Raw genomic sequence first — 16,475 nt, forward strand, 5'->3', positions numbered from 1 at the left:
CCACAGTTTATTGTGATCCACACAGTTAAAGGCTTTGGCATAGTCAGTAAAGCAGAAATAGATGTTTTTCTGGAACTCTCTTGCTTTTTCCATGATCCAGCGGATGTTGGCAATTTGATCTCTGGTTCCTCTGCCTTTTCTAAAACCAGCTTGAACATCCGGAATTTCATACTTCACGTATTGCTGAAGCTTGGCTTGGAGTTTTGAGCATTACTTTACTAGCATGTGAGATAAGTGCAATTGTGTGGTAGTTTGAGCATTCTTTGACATTACCTTTCTTTGGGACTGGAATGAAGACTGACCTTTTCCAGTCCTGTGGCCACTGCTGAGTTTTCCAAATTTGCTGGCATATTGAGTGCAGCACTTTCAAAGCATCATCTTCAGTCCATAGCAGTGACTAAGTTTCTCATTGCTATGCCTCCCTCAAAACCCACTTCTACTCACGGTCCAACACATATGTACAACAATCCTCACAACAGTCCTTCCAATTATCTCAATTTTATGATTTAGGAGATGAGGCACATAGATTGTAAATGGCTGATCCACTCTGACATACTAAGAAGAAGAATCATAAAATATAATTTATGCTTAGTCCTCTTTCCATACCGTCCTTAAAATGAGATAAAAGAAAGGATAAAAATGAATATTATAAATAAAAACTCCATTGAATGTCTGGTTTTACTTAAAAGTTACCTGGTTATAACAAACATTTTCCAGAACATTTTTCCAGTAAAGGAAAAAAAGAATACTCAGCTAAGTTTCCTCCTCAAGGTCAAACAAGCCAATTACCAGGACCAAATGACAAAACAGAACTTCTAATGAAACTTATTTGCTCCCTCCTAGCCACCTCAGTCGGAGAAGGTAATGGCAACCCACTCCAGTACTCTTGCCCAGAGAATCCCATGGACGGAGGAGCCTGAAAGGCTGCAGTTCATTGGGTCGCACAGAGTCAGACACGACTGAAGTGACTTAGCAGCAGCAGCAGCCACCACCTCAGTAAATGGGGGGCATATAGACCTGAGCACACAATGTCCCTTCCCTAGTCCTCCATTATAAAACACTCTTCCTTAGCCATCCTCCCACATCATTGTTTCTGAGAAGTCCACTGAGCTAAGAATATATCTCTTCTAGATCTTGCTCTGGTTACCCAGATCCCAGGACTCCCTGCACACAAGGATTCCCCAGATCCACTTTTAAGGTCTGCACGTGCTTCTTGCAAGGACCTTCTTCCCTGATATAGATATTCCACCAGTGTATACACAACCCAAGCCCAAGGGGGTACTCAAGCAATTGCTCTTTGCAGGGATTGTATTCATGTTGGACTGAGGTATCCCCATCAAGAATAGAATCCAAAAATAGATCTGGATATATATAGGAATTTAGTATACTATAAATGCAGTATCCCAAATCATTGGAGCAAGTGTGACATTTTCAATCAGTAGTGTTCTTATGAATGTTGATCCATTTAGAAAAAATAAATGCAAGTCTCTACATAAAAATTAATTTCTTTTGGGATATACTCCTTTGAATCATATGGTTCAAAATGGAGCTGCTAGTTTCTTGCAGAATCATTCCCTAGACATCACTAATTACTTGGTCAAACGTAGGGCAAAGCTGGGCTAACCCTAGTAGCCACCACAACTTCCAGGGAACAGCATCTGACTCACACTGAGTCAACCAGAGCCCTTCCTGGAAGGTTCTAAGTTGAAAAGAGAAATAGAGAGAGGCATTGAGTCCAGTCGTTCACAAGGCTATAGGGAAGAAGATGTGATCACAGGAGCTGTAATTGGCCTACATGCTTATAGGACGTTCTTAAACCCTCCATTGTTTTGAATCCTCCTCACATTCTGTCTCACTTGCTTCCTCTCTTCTTCCTTCAGAGTCAAATTACCTCTACTTCCTTTTGTCACATAGCATTTTATGCACTTCTCTGTCTGAGCACTTACCAAACTGTTTTGAGTTAGCAGTTTACTTTTCATTCCTACAACCAACACTTTTTATTAACAGGGACTATTTGGGGAATGAGGGCTACACCACTGTTGAAATCTGTCTCAGCCTGGAGGAGCCTATAGGCTGAGGAGAAGTGGAGTGGTTAGACTACATGCCTGAGAGGCAGGCTGCCTGGGTTTCAGTCTACTGTTGAGCAGTTCTGTAACTTGCGTAAGATACATAAATTCTCTAAGCTTGAATGCCTTCATTGGCAAAGTGAAGCTCATGAGAAGTGTTGTGAGAATTAAAGGGGTTCACAAATGTCTGGGATCACACCTGGCATCTGCAGATCAAGGATGGTTTCTTTCACCTCTTTATGATCAGTTCTCACCAGAGTAGCTGGCACACAAGGATTTATTTCAATATATACTTGCAAATGAACAAATTTTGTAGCTTTACCAAAAAAAAAAAAAAAAGTTATAATGAAGGACAAATCCCAGAGCCACACCGCCACCTTGTGGAGGGATAATAAGGCTTCAGGAGGTTTTCTGTGCTCAGGGGTTTGTATTCAGCCCTCCCTGCAGCCCCCACCACTGTGTCGCTCACAGCACAGAAGTACAAGGTAGAGTCACTCCCTACAACAGATGGTTTCTTCAGGTGGAAAGAGGTTTGGCTCTTGTTAAATTCAGCCTCAAAACCGTAGTTGCCTTTAACCAAGCTGTCCCCTCCGATGTATTTCAGAAGGAACTGGAGACTTTGATTGCGATGCTGGACATACCAGAAAAGATAAGGGCTCCCCGAAACTGTATAGGTGCACTTCACAGTCACTGGATCCCCTTCCGCGACAGAGACCTCAGCTTCTGGCTGAGTCACCGACTGAGCTCTCAGCCCACCTGTGAAGTAACGCACATCAGTGAAGCTTCTGAAAAAGAACGTAAGCGGGTAATACAAGTGGAAAACGGGAAGGGAACATCACTCACTGAGTGTAAACAGAATCCCAAGTGTCCAGATATGTGCAGAGGCCATGGTTCAAGCTGGGCTGGATGGGGGCTCTTATGCAGCTCACCTTTGCTGGAGATATGTCACCACCCCAGAGAGTATGTTCTCCACGAGCACAGCGTTTTACAAATGCCCCCTGGTGCTTCCTGGCACCTGTATCTTCTCTCTGTAGAGCAAGCTCTTCTCTCAAACCTCCGTGAGAAGCAAGACTGCAGCACCTCCTGCACTCAAGACAAACCGCCAGTGCAGCGCCCCCTAGAGCCCACTTAGAATGAAGAGACTTTCTAGAGACTTTCTAGCAGCTGAGCTTCTTGGAGAAGGCAATGGCAACCCACTCCAGTACTCTTGCCTGGAAAATCCCATGGACGGAGGAGCCTGGTGGGCTGCCGTCTATGGGGTCGCACAGAGTTGGACACGACTAAAGCGACTTAGCAGCAGCAGCAGCAGCAGCTGAGCTGCTTAACTAGTGACTCAGCAGTAAAGATTCAGCCTGCCAATGCAGGAGACTTCAGTTCCATCTTGGGTCAGGAAGATCCTCCGGAGGATCCATTCCAGTATTCTTGCCTGGAAAATTCCATGGACAAAGGAGCCTGGCGGGTTACAGTCCATGGAGTCACAAAGAGTCAGACACGACTGAGCGCGCCCCCCCTCTCCCCCCAACACACACACCCCTGGAGCTTCCAGGTCTTATCACAGGACCGGTCCTCTGGATGTCTACATTTTCCATTGGTGTTCAAGGAGAAGAATCAGGGATGTGTGAACCAAAGTGGGAAAAAAATTCATCCTGGGTGGAACAACTTTAAATGGTTTATGCTCTCTCAAGATAATACAGGGACAGAAAGAAGGGAAAAGCATATTTTGATAGGATGGGGAAATAAATAGAAAAATAAGAAGGGAAAGCATAGCGTTCAATGGAGAGAGAAAGAAAAGTGAAAGACAAGAAAAAAACAAATAAAGGGAAAGAGTAAGGCAAGAGAAGATGAATGGTAAGAATGAGCTTATTTGTGTCTTTAGAAATAATTTAGAGCTGACATCCAATTAAACCTCTTTGACCACAATATAACTTGGGTTTTTCTCTTGGTTAGGTCTGTTGGGACCCCTCCCTATGATATTTAAATAGTCATACAAGAAGAACTTGAACCTTCTCTTTAAACATTTTTAGAAAGAGAAAAGGAGTGATGGCCCTATGCTACTGATGCTGCTAAGTCGCGGCAGTCGTGTCCGACCCTGTGCGACCCCATAGACGGCAGCTCACCAGGCTTCCCCGTCCCTGGGATTCTCCAGGCAAGAACACTGGAGTGGGTTGTCATTTCCTTCTCCAATGCATGAAAGTGAAAAGTGAAAGTGAAGTTCCTCAGTTGTGTCCGACTCCTCACGACCCCATCAACTGCAGCCTACCAGACTCCTCTGTCCATGGGAGTTTCCAGGCAAGAGTACTAGAATGGGGTACTACTGCCTTCTCCGGATGGTGTTATAAACTCTTTATAAATATGTGTCCTATTAAATAGTAGGTTTTACAGCTAAAAACCTTCTATGAAGTTTTGAAAAAATAGGTATTTTCCACATAGAGAGACTACTTAAAACAGACCAGATGAAATACACATGGATTAAAAGTTGATGGTTAACTAAGCTTGAGGTATTATGATGATGACAAAGAGTTCTAAGGGGAAGACAGGCTAAAGTTTTACACTAAAAAATGCCACAGTAGCAGCAGAGTGATTATTCAATAGAGTCGAACTTAAAGAAAATAAGCAAGTATCAGTATAAAGAAGTTGTTTCTTTGATTTTCCTTATTTTTCCTTTAAGTAATATCTAAAGAAACCACCCAATTTAGAAAGAGGATAGAAAATCTGTTTGCTTTCAATCAGAAAAAAAAAATGTGTGAAACATAGCTATTTCTCAAAGCTTTGCTAAGGATCTCATACTTCACTAATTGAAACCTTGACCCTATTATAATGTCTTTCTTTGAAATATGTAAGTTATCTTTAAATAATAATCTTCAAGTCCCAAAGAGGCTTATGATGAATGGGAAAATAGATAAATTTCTTCTCTTTCTGTCTACAGTTTAAGTGTTAGTGTTGTATCTTAAAAGGCAATGGCAGTCATCTCCAGAGGAATGATTGGGAAAAGCTTAGAAAAAGGAATATTTTTAAATACATGTGCAGGATTAGGGGAAATCTACAAGAGAAGGTAAAGCACCCTGGCACTAACAACAGTAAGTAGGCTTCACTACTCCTAGGCTTGAAGGAACAGAGGAGGAAGAAATGATCCCAGCCTGGGAGACCTGTCACTGAGGTGGACCCACAGGACCTGTGGATTTCAGCACAGGAAAGAAAACATAGCAGAATATAAACAGGCTGACCACTGTTCCCTGCAGTGGCTCCCAATGGGCCAAACCCAACTAGAAGCAAAAAAGACAAGTGCATTGAAGTCAGCCTCCTGGGTGTAGAGCAGGGTGGAGAGTAGACTTGGAGAGGAGAACAGAGAACAGACAGTTCCCTGACATTGGGTATAGGGTTCCCCTGTGGTCATGTATGAATGTGAGAGTTGGACTGTGAAGAAAGCTGAGTGCCGAAGAATGATGCTTTTGAACTGTGGTGTTGGAGAAGACTCTTGAGAGTCCCTTGGACTGCAAGGAGATCCAACCAGTCCATTCTGAAGGAGATCAGCCCTGGGATTTCTTTGGAAGGAATGATGCTGAAGCTGAAACTCCAGTACTTTGGCCACCTGATGCGAAGAGTTGACTCATTGGAAAAGACTCTGATAGGAGAAGGGGACGACAGAGGATGAGATGGCTGGATGGCATCACTGACTCAATGGACGTAAGTCTGAGTGAATACCGGGAGTTGGTGATGGACACGGAGGCCTGGCTAGCTGCAATTCATGGGGTCGAAAAGAGTCAGACACGACTGAGTGACTGAAATGAAATGAACTGATAAATCAGGCTAAATGTGGCTTTATCCTAAATGTCTTTTCAGGCATATCTACATAGCACTTTGATTGATGTAGCAAGATAAATGAGTCAAAACAATAGTCCAATATAGACTTTGGTGCCATAACTAAATTTTCCAGGTAATTGCCTAATCTCTTCTCCTCTCCTATACAGATACAGCATACAAAGCGTGTAGAACTATGCCTAGATACTGCAAGTGACTCATTGTGCTTACCTTCAACTATTTAATAATCAATTCCAAGAGACACAAATGAACTAAACCTTTAAGAGGCTACACATCCAAAGGATTCCTAGGGCATCAACTGAGCTTTCCGAATTGAACAAAATAGACTCACTAGCTCTTCTTCCTATGTGCTTTATGAGACTGATGAGGGTATTATTCATGAAATGTCTATTGTGAGCATAATGTTAAGCCCATTACATTTCTTGACTTATTTTTCCTCCTAATATTTTAGAGATGAAAATATTAAGAGTTCAGGAATATTCGATTATTCAAGCCATCCTTAAAGAAAAGGAACAAAGATTTAACCCATACTTTTCTGACTGTAAAAGCATAAATCATGTTGAGAATTTCAATTTTGATCATTTACTTTTTTAAAATACCTTACAATATTGGAAAGTAATTTCATTATTCTAATAAAGTTATACAATCATATTCTTATGTGCTACTTACCTTTAGAGGCTATCTTTTAACTGGGTGTATACCAAATACTGACTTCATATGTATGTGCCACTTCATCAAAGCAGCCCATAGATCATTGCTTCTAGGAGGTCCTCAGACATTTAAAGAACTGAATGAGCTACTGACCCCAAGAAAACCTTAGCAGCAATGTGGATATGACCAGCAGCAGGCAGAGCAGATCAATCTAGGGAGACCTTGGACAGCTCTGTGCCCACTGCATTGGACTCTCCATGTTTAGTCTCAGTCCTGCCGGCATCTTTAGTCTCAGGAGACTTACAATAGCTTTCTCAACCAGGAATCTTTTTATGAGAAGTAAATCTCAAAAAAAATGGAAATTTCTATACACATACAAACTTCCAGGATTTGGGAGTACAGGGAATTTTACTCTCCTGTGAATGTTTCAGAAGTCACCATCAAACTGAGAGCTTCATGATGCTTTTAACACTGTGCTGCCACTGAGCTCTCTTCTTCATAAATGGTCTCTCATCAGCTGTATTTTCCCCTTCTTTTATTTCATTCTTGTCCCACTTCCCCTTTGGGTAAGAACACCTTTAGTGTTCTACATGTAAGCTGGAAAACATCAAGTAAGGAAATTAGTTCTTGACAGTTTAAACAATAGAATCAAAACACCAATATAAAAGATAGGGTTTTCAATATGTCACTCCTCAATGAACTGAAAGGAACATCCTATAAGAACGAAAGGAATTCTCTGTCTCTTCTTGCTTGCCAAGGCAACGAGGGGCCGTGTGCTTATTCACCGTTTGTGGAACAGGAAGAGCACACGTGCGGAACTCATGGAGAAGATGCACACGTGGCTCATATTCAGACATTTCATTTGCTGAAAAGGCGAGATTAACAGTTTTAAACAAGCAATAATCCAAAACAGAATATGCCAAAAGAAATGGCACAAACATATATCAATTTATATGTGTACGCAATGTGGATGTTACTAGAAGCAGAGAATGGGCTTCCCAGGTGGCGCTAGTGGTGGCGCTCTGCCAATGCAGGAGACATAAGAGACACAGGTTTGATCCCTGTTTCAGGAAGATGCCCTGGAGGAGGGCACGGCAACCCACTCCAGTATTCTTGCCTGGAGAATCCCATGGACAGAAGAGCCTGGCAGGCTACATCCCTAGTGTCGCAAAGAGTCAACTCAACTGAAGCAACTTAGCACACACACAAAAGTAGAGAACAGTGGCTAAAGCCTCAAGACCTGGGCTCCTGAGTCTGGGATTCTCACATTAAACTTAGATGAGCAATAGAATTGCCAGAGAGACATTTATAGAAAATACAGACTTCTGGGTCTCATCCCTGCAAACTATGATTCAGTTACTCTGGAATGCAGGGGAGAAAAAAATCTACTCTTTTAAAGAAACTCCAGAGACTTCTGATAAAAAAAAAAAAAAAATTGGGAATCACTGATCTATCCTAGGACTTTAGTCTCTAAAGTGGGAAGGAAAGGTCTGGGTAAAAAGACAAAGATAATTTAACAAGGATTGGGGAGTATATATTACAACTTATATTGTATTTAAGTTTAAAAATGTGGAATAAGATTGAGTTTTACTAATATTTCATATACTAATTGACACTGGCATCCTCACTTAGTGTATATATCAAATTGTAATAAGTAAAATATTCTGAGAAGGATTCAGGTTTCAAACTGAGGGCTGTTGGTAGTAGCTATTCACTCATTTGTTCCCTTTCAGCTAATTATACTATCGAATGTTAACTAAAGTACACTTTACAAAATGTGTGTGTAACTCCATGGACTACAGCCCTCCAGGCTCCTCTGTCGATGGAATTTCCAGATAAGAATATTGGAGCAGGTTATTATTTCCTACTCCAAGGCATCTTCCTGACCCAGGAATTGAACCCACGTCTCCTGCATTGGCAGGCAGATTCTTTACCACTGCGCCACCTGTGTCTTAAAAAATTCCCACAAACAGTGAAGCTGGCAGATAATATTTAAAATGCAGAACGCAAGAAGAAAATAGCAGAGTGGACATGACTTCCTTTCTGCTATTTTCTCCTTGATTTCTGCATTTGCATTTTAAATATTATCAGCCAGCTTCATTCTCTTTGCGGGAATTTTTTTTAAGACAGTGGTGGTGCAGTGGTAAAGAATCAGCCATTTCACAAGAGAAAGCAAAAATAATCCAGGCATATTTCAAAAGAAAGACATCAAAATTGTTTCAGTTATCCAAAAGACAATTTTAAACATGAATTCACAGAACCATTATCGACACACTCAGTAAAAACTTATATATACTAAAAGTAAATATAGTGTTGTGCTGTGCTGTGCTTATTTACTCAGTCATGTCCAACTCTTTGTGACCCCATGGACTGTAACCCTCCAGGTGCCTCTGTCCATGAGGATTCTCCAGGCAAGAGTATTGGAGTTCTGCTCCAGGGAATCTTACCAGCCCAGGGACTGAACCCAGGTCTCCTGCATTGCAGGGAGATTCTTTACCATCTGAGCCACCAGGGAAGCCCAAGAATACTGGAGTGGGTACCCTAACCCTTCTTCAGGGAATCTTCCTGACCCAGGAATCAAACCGGGGTCTCCTGCATTGCAGGCTCATTACAAGCTGAGCTACAAGGGAAGCCCATTATATATAGTGTTTGGACTCAAATGTTTTTTCTGATAGTCAAATGGAAAAGCTTGGGGGAATGCTGAATTGGGAGTAGGAGGGGAAGCAATTATTGTTTGTCTTTCTTCCACACCCTGCAAATGCTGTGACCTCTCCTTGTTTCTGTTCAGCTCTTCATGGATGCCCTGCTTCTGTGTACATCAGAGCACAATAGTAAACCCCTGCATCTGCCGTCTGCACCTGGAGGATGAGCAGTGATGAAGAGAACCTCTCATATGTCATGTTGTAGCGTCCCTGTTGAGAAGGCTTTGAGCCCTTAATGAGGAGTCTTGGTGCAAATCCTGGGAAGTGAAGGTACCAGAAGAAGTCATAAACATCGGATATAGAGTGATTACAGGAAATTTCTGCCACAGCTCCCTCCAAAGAGACCACAGTGGGAGACTGAAATACTTGCTCCTTGCTGTCTGCAACTACAGGAAACAAACAAACAAAAAGGTTGTGACTTTGAAATTTAAAACAAATTTTAAAACAAAGGCATACATTTTTCCAAGACCAGATGGTGAAAATGCTTACTCACCCTTCCAGAGAAAGCTGAGGAGGACACCCAGCCACACTGCTTCCAGAGTGCTCTGCAAAGCCATGGCCAAAATGTAGCTGGTCTCAGGCCACTTGCCTCAAGTGTGACACTCACAGGAAGCTGATTATAGGCTGCCTGTTTTGCATTTTCTTCTGTGTCATGACATCATCAGTCAGAATCTGTGAACCAAGAAGAATCACTACAGTTCTGAGGCTATTTAATAACATCTCTGTACTTGTTTTGAGTAGGGAGTCTTAAAAAAGGAGATGGCCTGGAGGAGGAAATGGCAACCCACTCCAGTATTCTTGCCTGGAAAATCCCATGTAAAGAGGAGCGTGGCAGGCTACAAGTCCATGGGGTTACAAAGAGTCAGACAGGACTTAGCAACTGAGCACACACACATCCTCTCAGAGGTCACCACAGCTGTGCATTTAAGAAGGCACTAAGCATTTAAGAAGTTTGCTTCCTTCATTTATGGTGCCAGAAAGAATCTCACATAGATGGGAGGAGACTGATTCGTCATTCAAACTAAAGTGATAGGTTCACACAAATAGGTACGCTGAACTTATCACATGTAATATAATGCTATGCTAATATATTCAAAATAATGATCATGAAATCTTAGTGCCCGTGGTAGATGAGCAATGCATATTTTTAAGGCACAAAAATTACAATGTAAATTACAATATTCACCAAAGTTTGACTCTGCATCAGAAATTATCTCTGGAATAAGTATGGAAGGAAAATCTCACTTATATTTTTCTGTAACCAAAAGAAACTGCGTCTACAAAGACCCAAAATTGCATCTGGAGATGACCTTTATTGGATAGTGAAAGTGATCAGTCAGTCGTGTCCAGCTCTTTGTGACCCCATGGACTATACAGTCCATGGAATTCTCCAGGCAAGAATACTGGAGTAGGTAGCCATTCCCTTCTCCAAGGGATCTTCCCAACCCAGGGATCGAACCCAGCTTTCCCACATTGCAGGCTTTTGGATAGTACCTATCTTCATTTTATTGCCTGAAGCTGTCCCATCTGTTACTAATGAGGGCTTAGTAGTTCTAGCTGAGAGTTTTATACAGATTTTAATGGGATTTTATTTGAAAAAGAAGAGAACAGCAGATCTGTGGCCATTCAAGTTTCATACAGTAGCATTTATATGTGCACTAGCGCCGCCTAGTGGGCTCCATGGGAACTGATGGAAGGTCATGTCCCACGCAGCCTCCAAGGTCTTCATAGCTTCTCACAACCTGAAGAGATGTTTTTGCCCTTTGCTTTTCTTCAAATTCCTCTCCTTTATTCAATATCCATAGGGATATGAAGACTATAGAGACAAAATAATCACCTTCTTAGAAAGCCTTCTGGTTAACAAAAGATGTTCCTCAGTCAGGTGAGTGGTTATTTAAAATACACTTCCATAGAGTGGAATGTTTCCTTTCCTCATCCTAAAATGGTTGTTTTATTCATTTCCTTTTCTATCTTTTTTTACTAGTCTCCCAGGTCAGGAAAGAATTTCCACAGTTTATTGTGATCCATACAGTTAAAGGCTTTGGCATGGTCAATAAATCAAAAATAGATGTTTTTCTGGAACTCTCTTGCTTTTTCCATGATGCAGTGGATGTTGGCAATTTGATCTCTGGTTCTTCTGTCTTTTCTAAAACCAGCTTGAACACCTGGAAGTTCACGGTTCACGTATTGCTGAAGCCTGGCTTGCAGAATTTTGACCATTATTACCTCACTAGCATGTGAGATGAGTGCAATTGTGCGGTAGTTTGAACATTCTTTGGCATTGCCTTTCTTTGGCACTGGAATGAAAACTGGCCTTTTCCAATCCTGTGGTCAATGCTGAGTTTTCCAAATTTGCTGGCATGTTTAGTGCAGCACTTTCACAGCATCATCTTCCAGGATTTGAAATAGCTCAACTGGAATTCCATCACCTCCACCTGCTTTGATCATACTGATTCTTTCTAAAGCCCACTTGACTTCACATTCCAGGATGTCTGGCTCTAAGTGAGTGCTCACAACATCGTGATTATCTGGGGCATGAAGCTCTATTTATACAGTTCTTCTGTGTATTCTTGCCACCTCTTCTTAATATCTTCTGCTTCTGTTAGGTCCATACCATTTCTGTCCTTTATCCAGCCCATCTTTCATGAAATGTTCCCTTAGTATCTCTAATTTTCTTGAAGAGATCTCTAGTCTTTCCCATTCTGTTGTTTTCCTCTATTTCTTTGCATTGATGGCTGAGGAAGGCTTTCTTATCTATCCTTGCTATTCTTTGGAGGTCTGCATTCAGATGCTTATATCTTTTCTTTTCTCCTTTGCTTTTCACTTCTCTTCTTTTCACAGCTATTTGTAAGGCCTCCTCACACAGCCATTTTACTTTTTTGCATTTCTTTTCCATGGGGTGGTCTTGATCCTTGTCTCCTGTACAATGTCACAAACCTCCATCCATAGTTCATCAGGCACTCTATCTATCAGATCTAGGCCCTTAAATCTATTTCTCACTGCCACTGAATAATCATAAGGGATTTGATTTAGGTCATACCTGAATGGTCTAGTGGTATTCCCTCCTTTCTTCAATTTCAGTCTGAATTTGGCAATAAGGAGTTCATGATCTGAGCCACAGTCAGCTCCCGGTCTTGTTTTTGCTGACTGTATAGAGCTTCTCCATATTTGGCTGCAAAGAAAATAATCAATCTGATTTCGGTGTTGACCACCTGCTGATGTGCATGTATAGAGTCTTCTCTTGTGTTGTTGAAGAGGGTGTTTGCTAGGACCAGTGCATTTTCTTGGCAAAACTCTATTAGCCTTTGTCCCACTCCATTCTGTACTCAAAGCCCAAATTTACCTATTAATCTAGGTGTTTCTTGACTTCCTACTTTTGCATTCCAACCCTTATAATGAAAAGAACATCTTTTGAGGATGTTAGTTCTAAAAGATCTTGTAGGTCTTCATAGAACCGTTCAACTTCAGCTTCTTCAGTGTTACTGGTTGGGGCATAGACTTGGATTACTGTGATATTGAATGGTTTGCCTTGGAAACGAACAGAGATCATTCTGTCGTTTTTGAGATTGCATCCAAATACTGCCTTACGGACTCTTTTGTTGACCATGATGGCTACTCCATTTCTTCTGAGGGATTCCTGTCCGCAGTAGTAGATATAATGGTCATCTGAGTTAAATTCAACCATTGCAGTCCATTTCAGTTCTCTGATTCCTAGAATGTCAACATTCACTCTTGCCATCTCCCGATTGACCACTTCCGATTTGCCTTGATTCATGGACCTGACATTCCAGGTTCCTATGCAATATTGCTCTTTACAGCCTCAGACCTTGCTTCTGTCACCAGTCACATCCACAGCTGGGTATCGTTTTTGCTTTGGCTCCTTCCCTTCATTCTTTCTGGAGTTATTTCTCCACTGATCTCCAGTAGCATATTGAGCACCTACTGACCTGGGGAGTTCCTCTTTCAGTATGCTATCATTTTGCCTTTTCATACTGTTCATGGGGTTCTCAAGGCAAGAATACTGAAGTGGTTTGCCATTCCCTTCTCCAGTGGACCACATTCTGTCAGATCTCTCCACCATGGCCCGCCCATCTTGGGTTGCCCCACGGGCATGGCTTAGTTTCATTGAGTTAGACAAGGCTGTGGTCCTAGTGTGATTAGATTGACTAGTTTCCTGTGAGTATGGTTTCAGTGTGTCTGCCCTTTGATGCCCTCTTTTGACACCTACTGTCTTACTTGGGTTTCTCTTACCTTGGGATCAGGGTATCTCTTCACAGCTGCTCCAGCAAAGTTCAGCCACTGCTCGTTACCTTGAAGGAGGGATATCTCCTCACCACCGCCCTTTCTGACCTTCAATGTGGGATAGCTCCTCTAAGCCCTCCTGCGCCCACGCAGCCACCGCTTCTTGAACGTGGGGTTGGTCCTCCCAGCCACCACCCCTGGCCTCGGGTGTGGGGTAACAGATATTAAACAGAGAAGTGGACCCCTACTAGTCCCTACTGACTAGCTGCTGCTGCTGCTAGTCACTTGAGTAGTGTCCCACTCTGTGCAACCCCATAGACAGCAGCTCACCAGGCTCTGCTATCCCTGGGATTCTCTACCCTACTGGAGTGGGTTGCCATTTCCTTCTCCAATGCATGAAGGTGAAAAGTGAAAGTGAAGTCGATCAGTCGTGTCCAACTCCTAGCGACCCCATGGACTGCAGCCTACAAGGCTCCTCTATCCATGGGATTTTCCAGGCAAGAGTACTGGAGTAGGTTGCCATTGCCTTCTCCAACTGACTGGCTAGGAAAAGACATTTTATGTGGAATCAGTCACCAAAACAGGAAGTGGAGGAGAAGAAGAAAAGGCACAAGTTCAGAGTCAACACAGACCTAAATCCAAATCCCAGCTCTTGCACCTTGTGACCTAGGGCAACTCTCTCCTTGGAGCCTCAGTTTCTTCATCTGTAAAACTGGGACACTAACACATACTTCAGAGTCAGCCTGTTGTAAACAGTCAGTGGTAAACTGGAATTGCTTCCCATTCCTTTCCTTCTTTTCTAAACTACATGGAAAGAACCATGACCAGTAGAAAGCACTTGTGTAGAAATTATAGTATATGTGACTATTTTTAATGTATATAAGGATCATTCACTCTTCCTTCAAGAAATATCCAGTAGAGAATCCCCTAGCAGTCCAGTGGTCAGGACTCCAAGTTTCCATTGCAGGGTGTATGGGTGGGGAACTAAGATCCCACAGATTGAAAAAAAAAAAAATATATGTATATATACACACCCAATATAAACTCAGTAACAGTAACAGAAAGAATTTTTTTAACTCTGAAAAAGAGCCAAATCCAAAAGATATCTTAATGTTAGTTGAATCAGCCAATTGCAATAATCCATACACGTTAAATACTCACATTAATGTGGGAAAAGTAGTGGTATGTTGAGTCCTTTGCTCATATAATATGGGAAAGGAAAATCACTAGAAAATATTTGGGGAACACTTCTTCCAGGTCTAAAATTATTGAAAGTATTCTAAGTAAGCAACTTTTTCATTTTCCCATGGAAAAGATCAATGAGTGCTGATGACTTCTAGTACCATTTTGACACAGTATATATGAAATACCAAGAATGGAATCATCACCTTCCCTTCAGTACCACGTGGAGAAGAAAGATTTATGAGGGGGTTAAATATGCTAGAATACCTTGTACAGAAGTAACCTAAAAGGGTCACATTTTAGAATCAGCTCGTTGCAACAGCGACCCCATGTGGTAAATATACTTGGACAGAAGAAATGTTTCACAGGAGTCAGTAGGCCTCAATTCAGTTCAGTTCAGTTCAGTCGCTCAGTCCTGTCTGACTCTTTGCGACCCCATGAATCGCAGCACGCCAGGCCTCCCTGTCCACCATGAAATTTATGGGCCGCCCATCATATTTCTTTGTTAAAGGTAGAAGCCAATAGTTTCACTTGATCACGTAGACCATGGGGTCTATTTAAGGCAATGGGAAACATTCTGAATGAGGATCCAGACAAACCAGTTGCGAGCAATTTTCTGGATGTGATATTTGTGCGATTTTATGCAAATCACTTATTTACTAAGAAGCAGTTTCTTCACTTCTATAAGAGATTATGTAGATTAATTAATCAATTGTGGAGGTTAATTAATTAATTTGACTTAATAAAGAACTTCCATAATAAAGTTCTTTTTAAATGACATATTTCTATATAAATACAACTGTTTAACAAAGGAAATATCACAAGACCAAAACAATGATCCTACTTTTCAGAACAGCAAATAGAACTTGATTTTTCTCTGTTGCCATCTACTAAATGACTTAGGAAATTATTATTGTATCAAACAACAAAAGGAAGAAACATTAGAGGCTTTTCTATGCTGCAGCCTTAGGAATGAAAGTAATCATTAATGATTGTGTTGTTACGGGCTGAATTTTGTCTCTTCCCACCTCCCCCACCCACTCAAAATATATGTTGGAGACCTAATCCCTAGTACCTCAGAATGTGACTTTATTTAGAGAGTGGTCTTTAGAGAAATAATCAAGTTAAAATGAGATGTGCGTGGACTCTAATCCAACATGACTGGTGTCCTTATAAAAAAGGGAAATTTGGACACAGAGATGAGACTAATAAAGGGAAAACAACATGAGGAGAACAGAGGAAACCTGTCCATCTACAAGCCAAGGAGAGGGTCCTGAAACAGATCCTTCTCTCACAGCCCTTGGAAGGAACCAGACTTGCTAACACCTTAATCATGGACTTTGATTCTCTACTTCAAGACAACAAATTTCTATTGTTGAAGGCACCCATTTTGTCACAGTGGCCTTGGAAAACAACTATATGGTACTAATAATTATGTTATATAACATATATTCTCCTTTGAAAACCTTTTCTGTGTTCAAGAGATCTGGGTCAACACAGGAATATAAGTTCAGTTCAGTTCAGTCACTCAGTCGTCCGACTCTTTGCGACCCCATGAATCATAGCACACGAGGCCTCCCTGTCCATCACCAACTCCCCGATTTCACTCAAACTCACATCCGTCGAGTCAGTGATGCCATCCAGCCATCTCATCCTCTGTCGTCCACTTCTCCTCCTGCCCCCAATCCCTCCCAGCATAAGAGTCTTTTCCAATGAGCCAACTCTTCACATCAGGTGGCCAAAGTATTGGAGTTCCAGCTTCAACATAAGTCCTTCCAATGAACATCCAGGCCTGGTCTTCTTTGGGATGCTG

The 16,475-nt window shown here is 41.8% G+C and overlaps 1 gene segment (V, D, J or C); it reads right to left on the reverse strand.

Annotated features, from left to right (window-relative positions):
* Nucleotides 1–9,328: 9,328 nt before the first annotated feature.
* Nucleotides 9,329–9,795, reverse strand: LOC139185445 (T cell receptor alpha variable 2-like). The segment is given in 2 exon segments: nucleotides 9,329–9,624; nucleotides 9,732–9,795. Coding segments are annotated over 2 exon segments (360 nt in total).
* Nucleotides 9,796–16,475: the final 6,680 nt, after the last annotated feature.

The sequence above is a fragment of the Bos indicus genome, chromosome 10, assembly GCF_029378745.1.
Source record: "Bos indicus isolate NIAB-ARS_2022 breed Sahiwal x Tharparkar chromosome 10, NIAB-ARS_B.indTharparkar_mat_pri_1.0, whole genome shotgun sequence".
Classification (NCBI taxonomy): Eukaryota; Metazoa; Chordata; class Mammalia; order Artiodactyla; family Bovidae; genus Bos; species Bos indicus.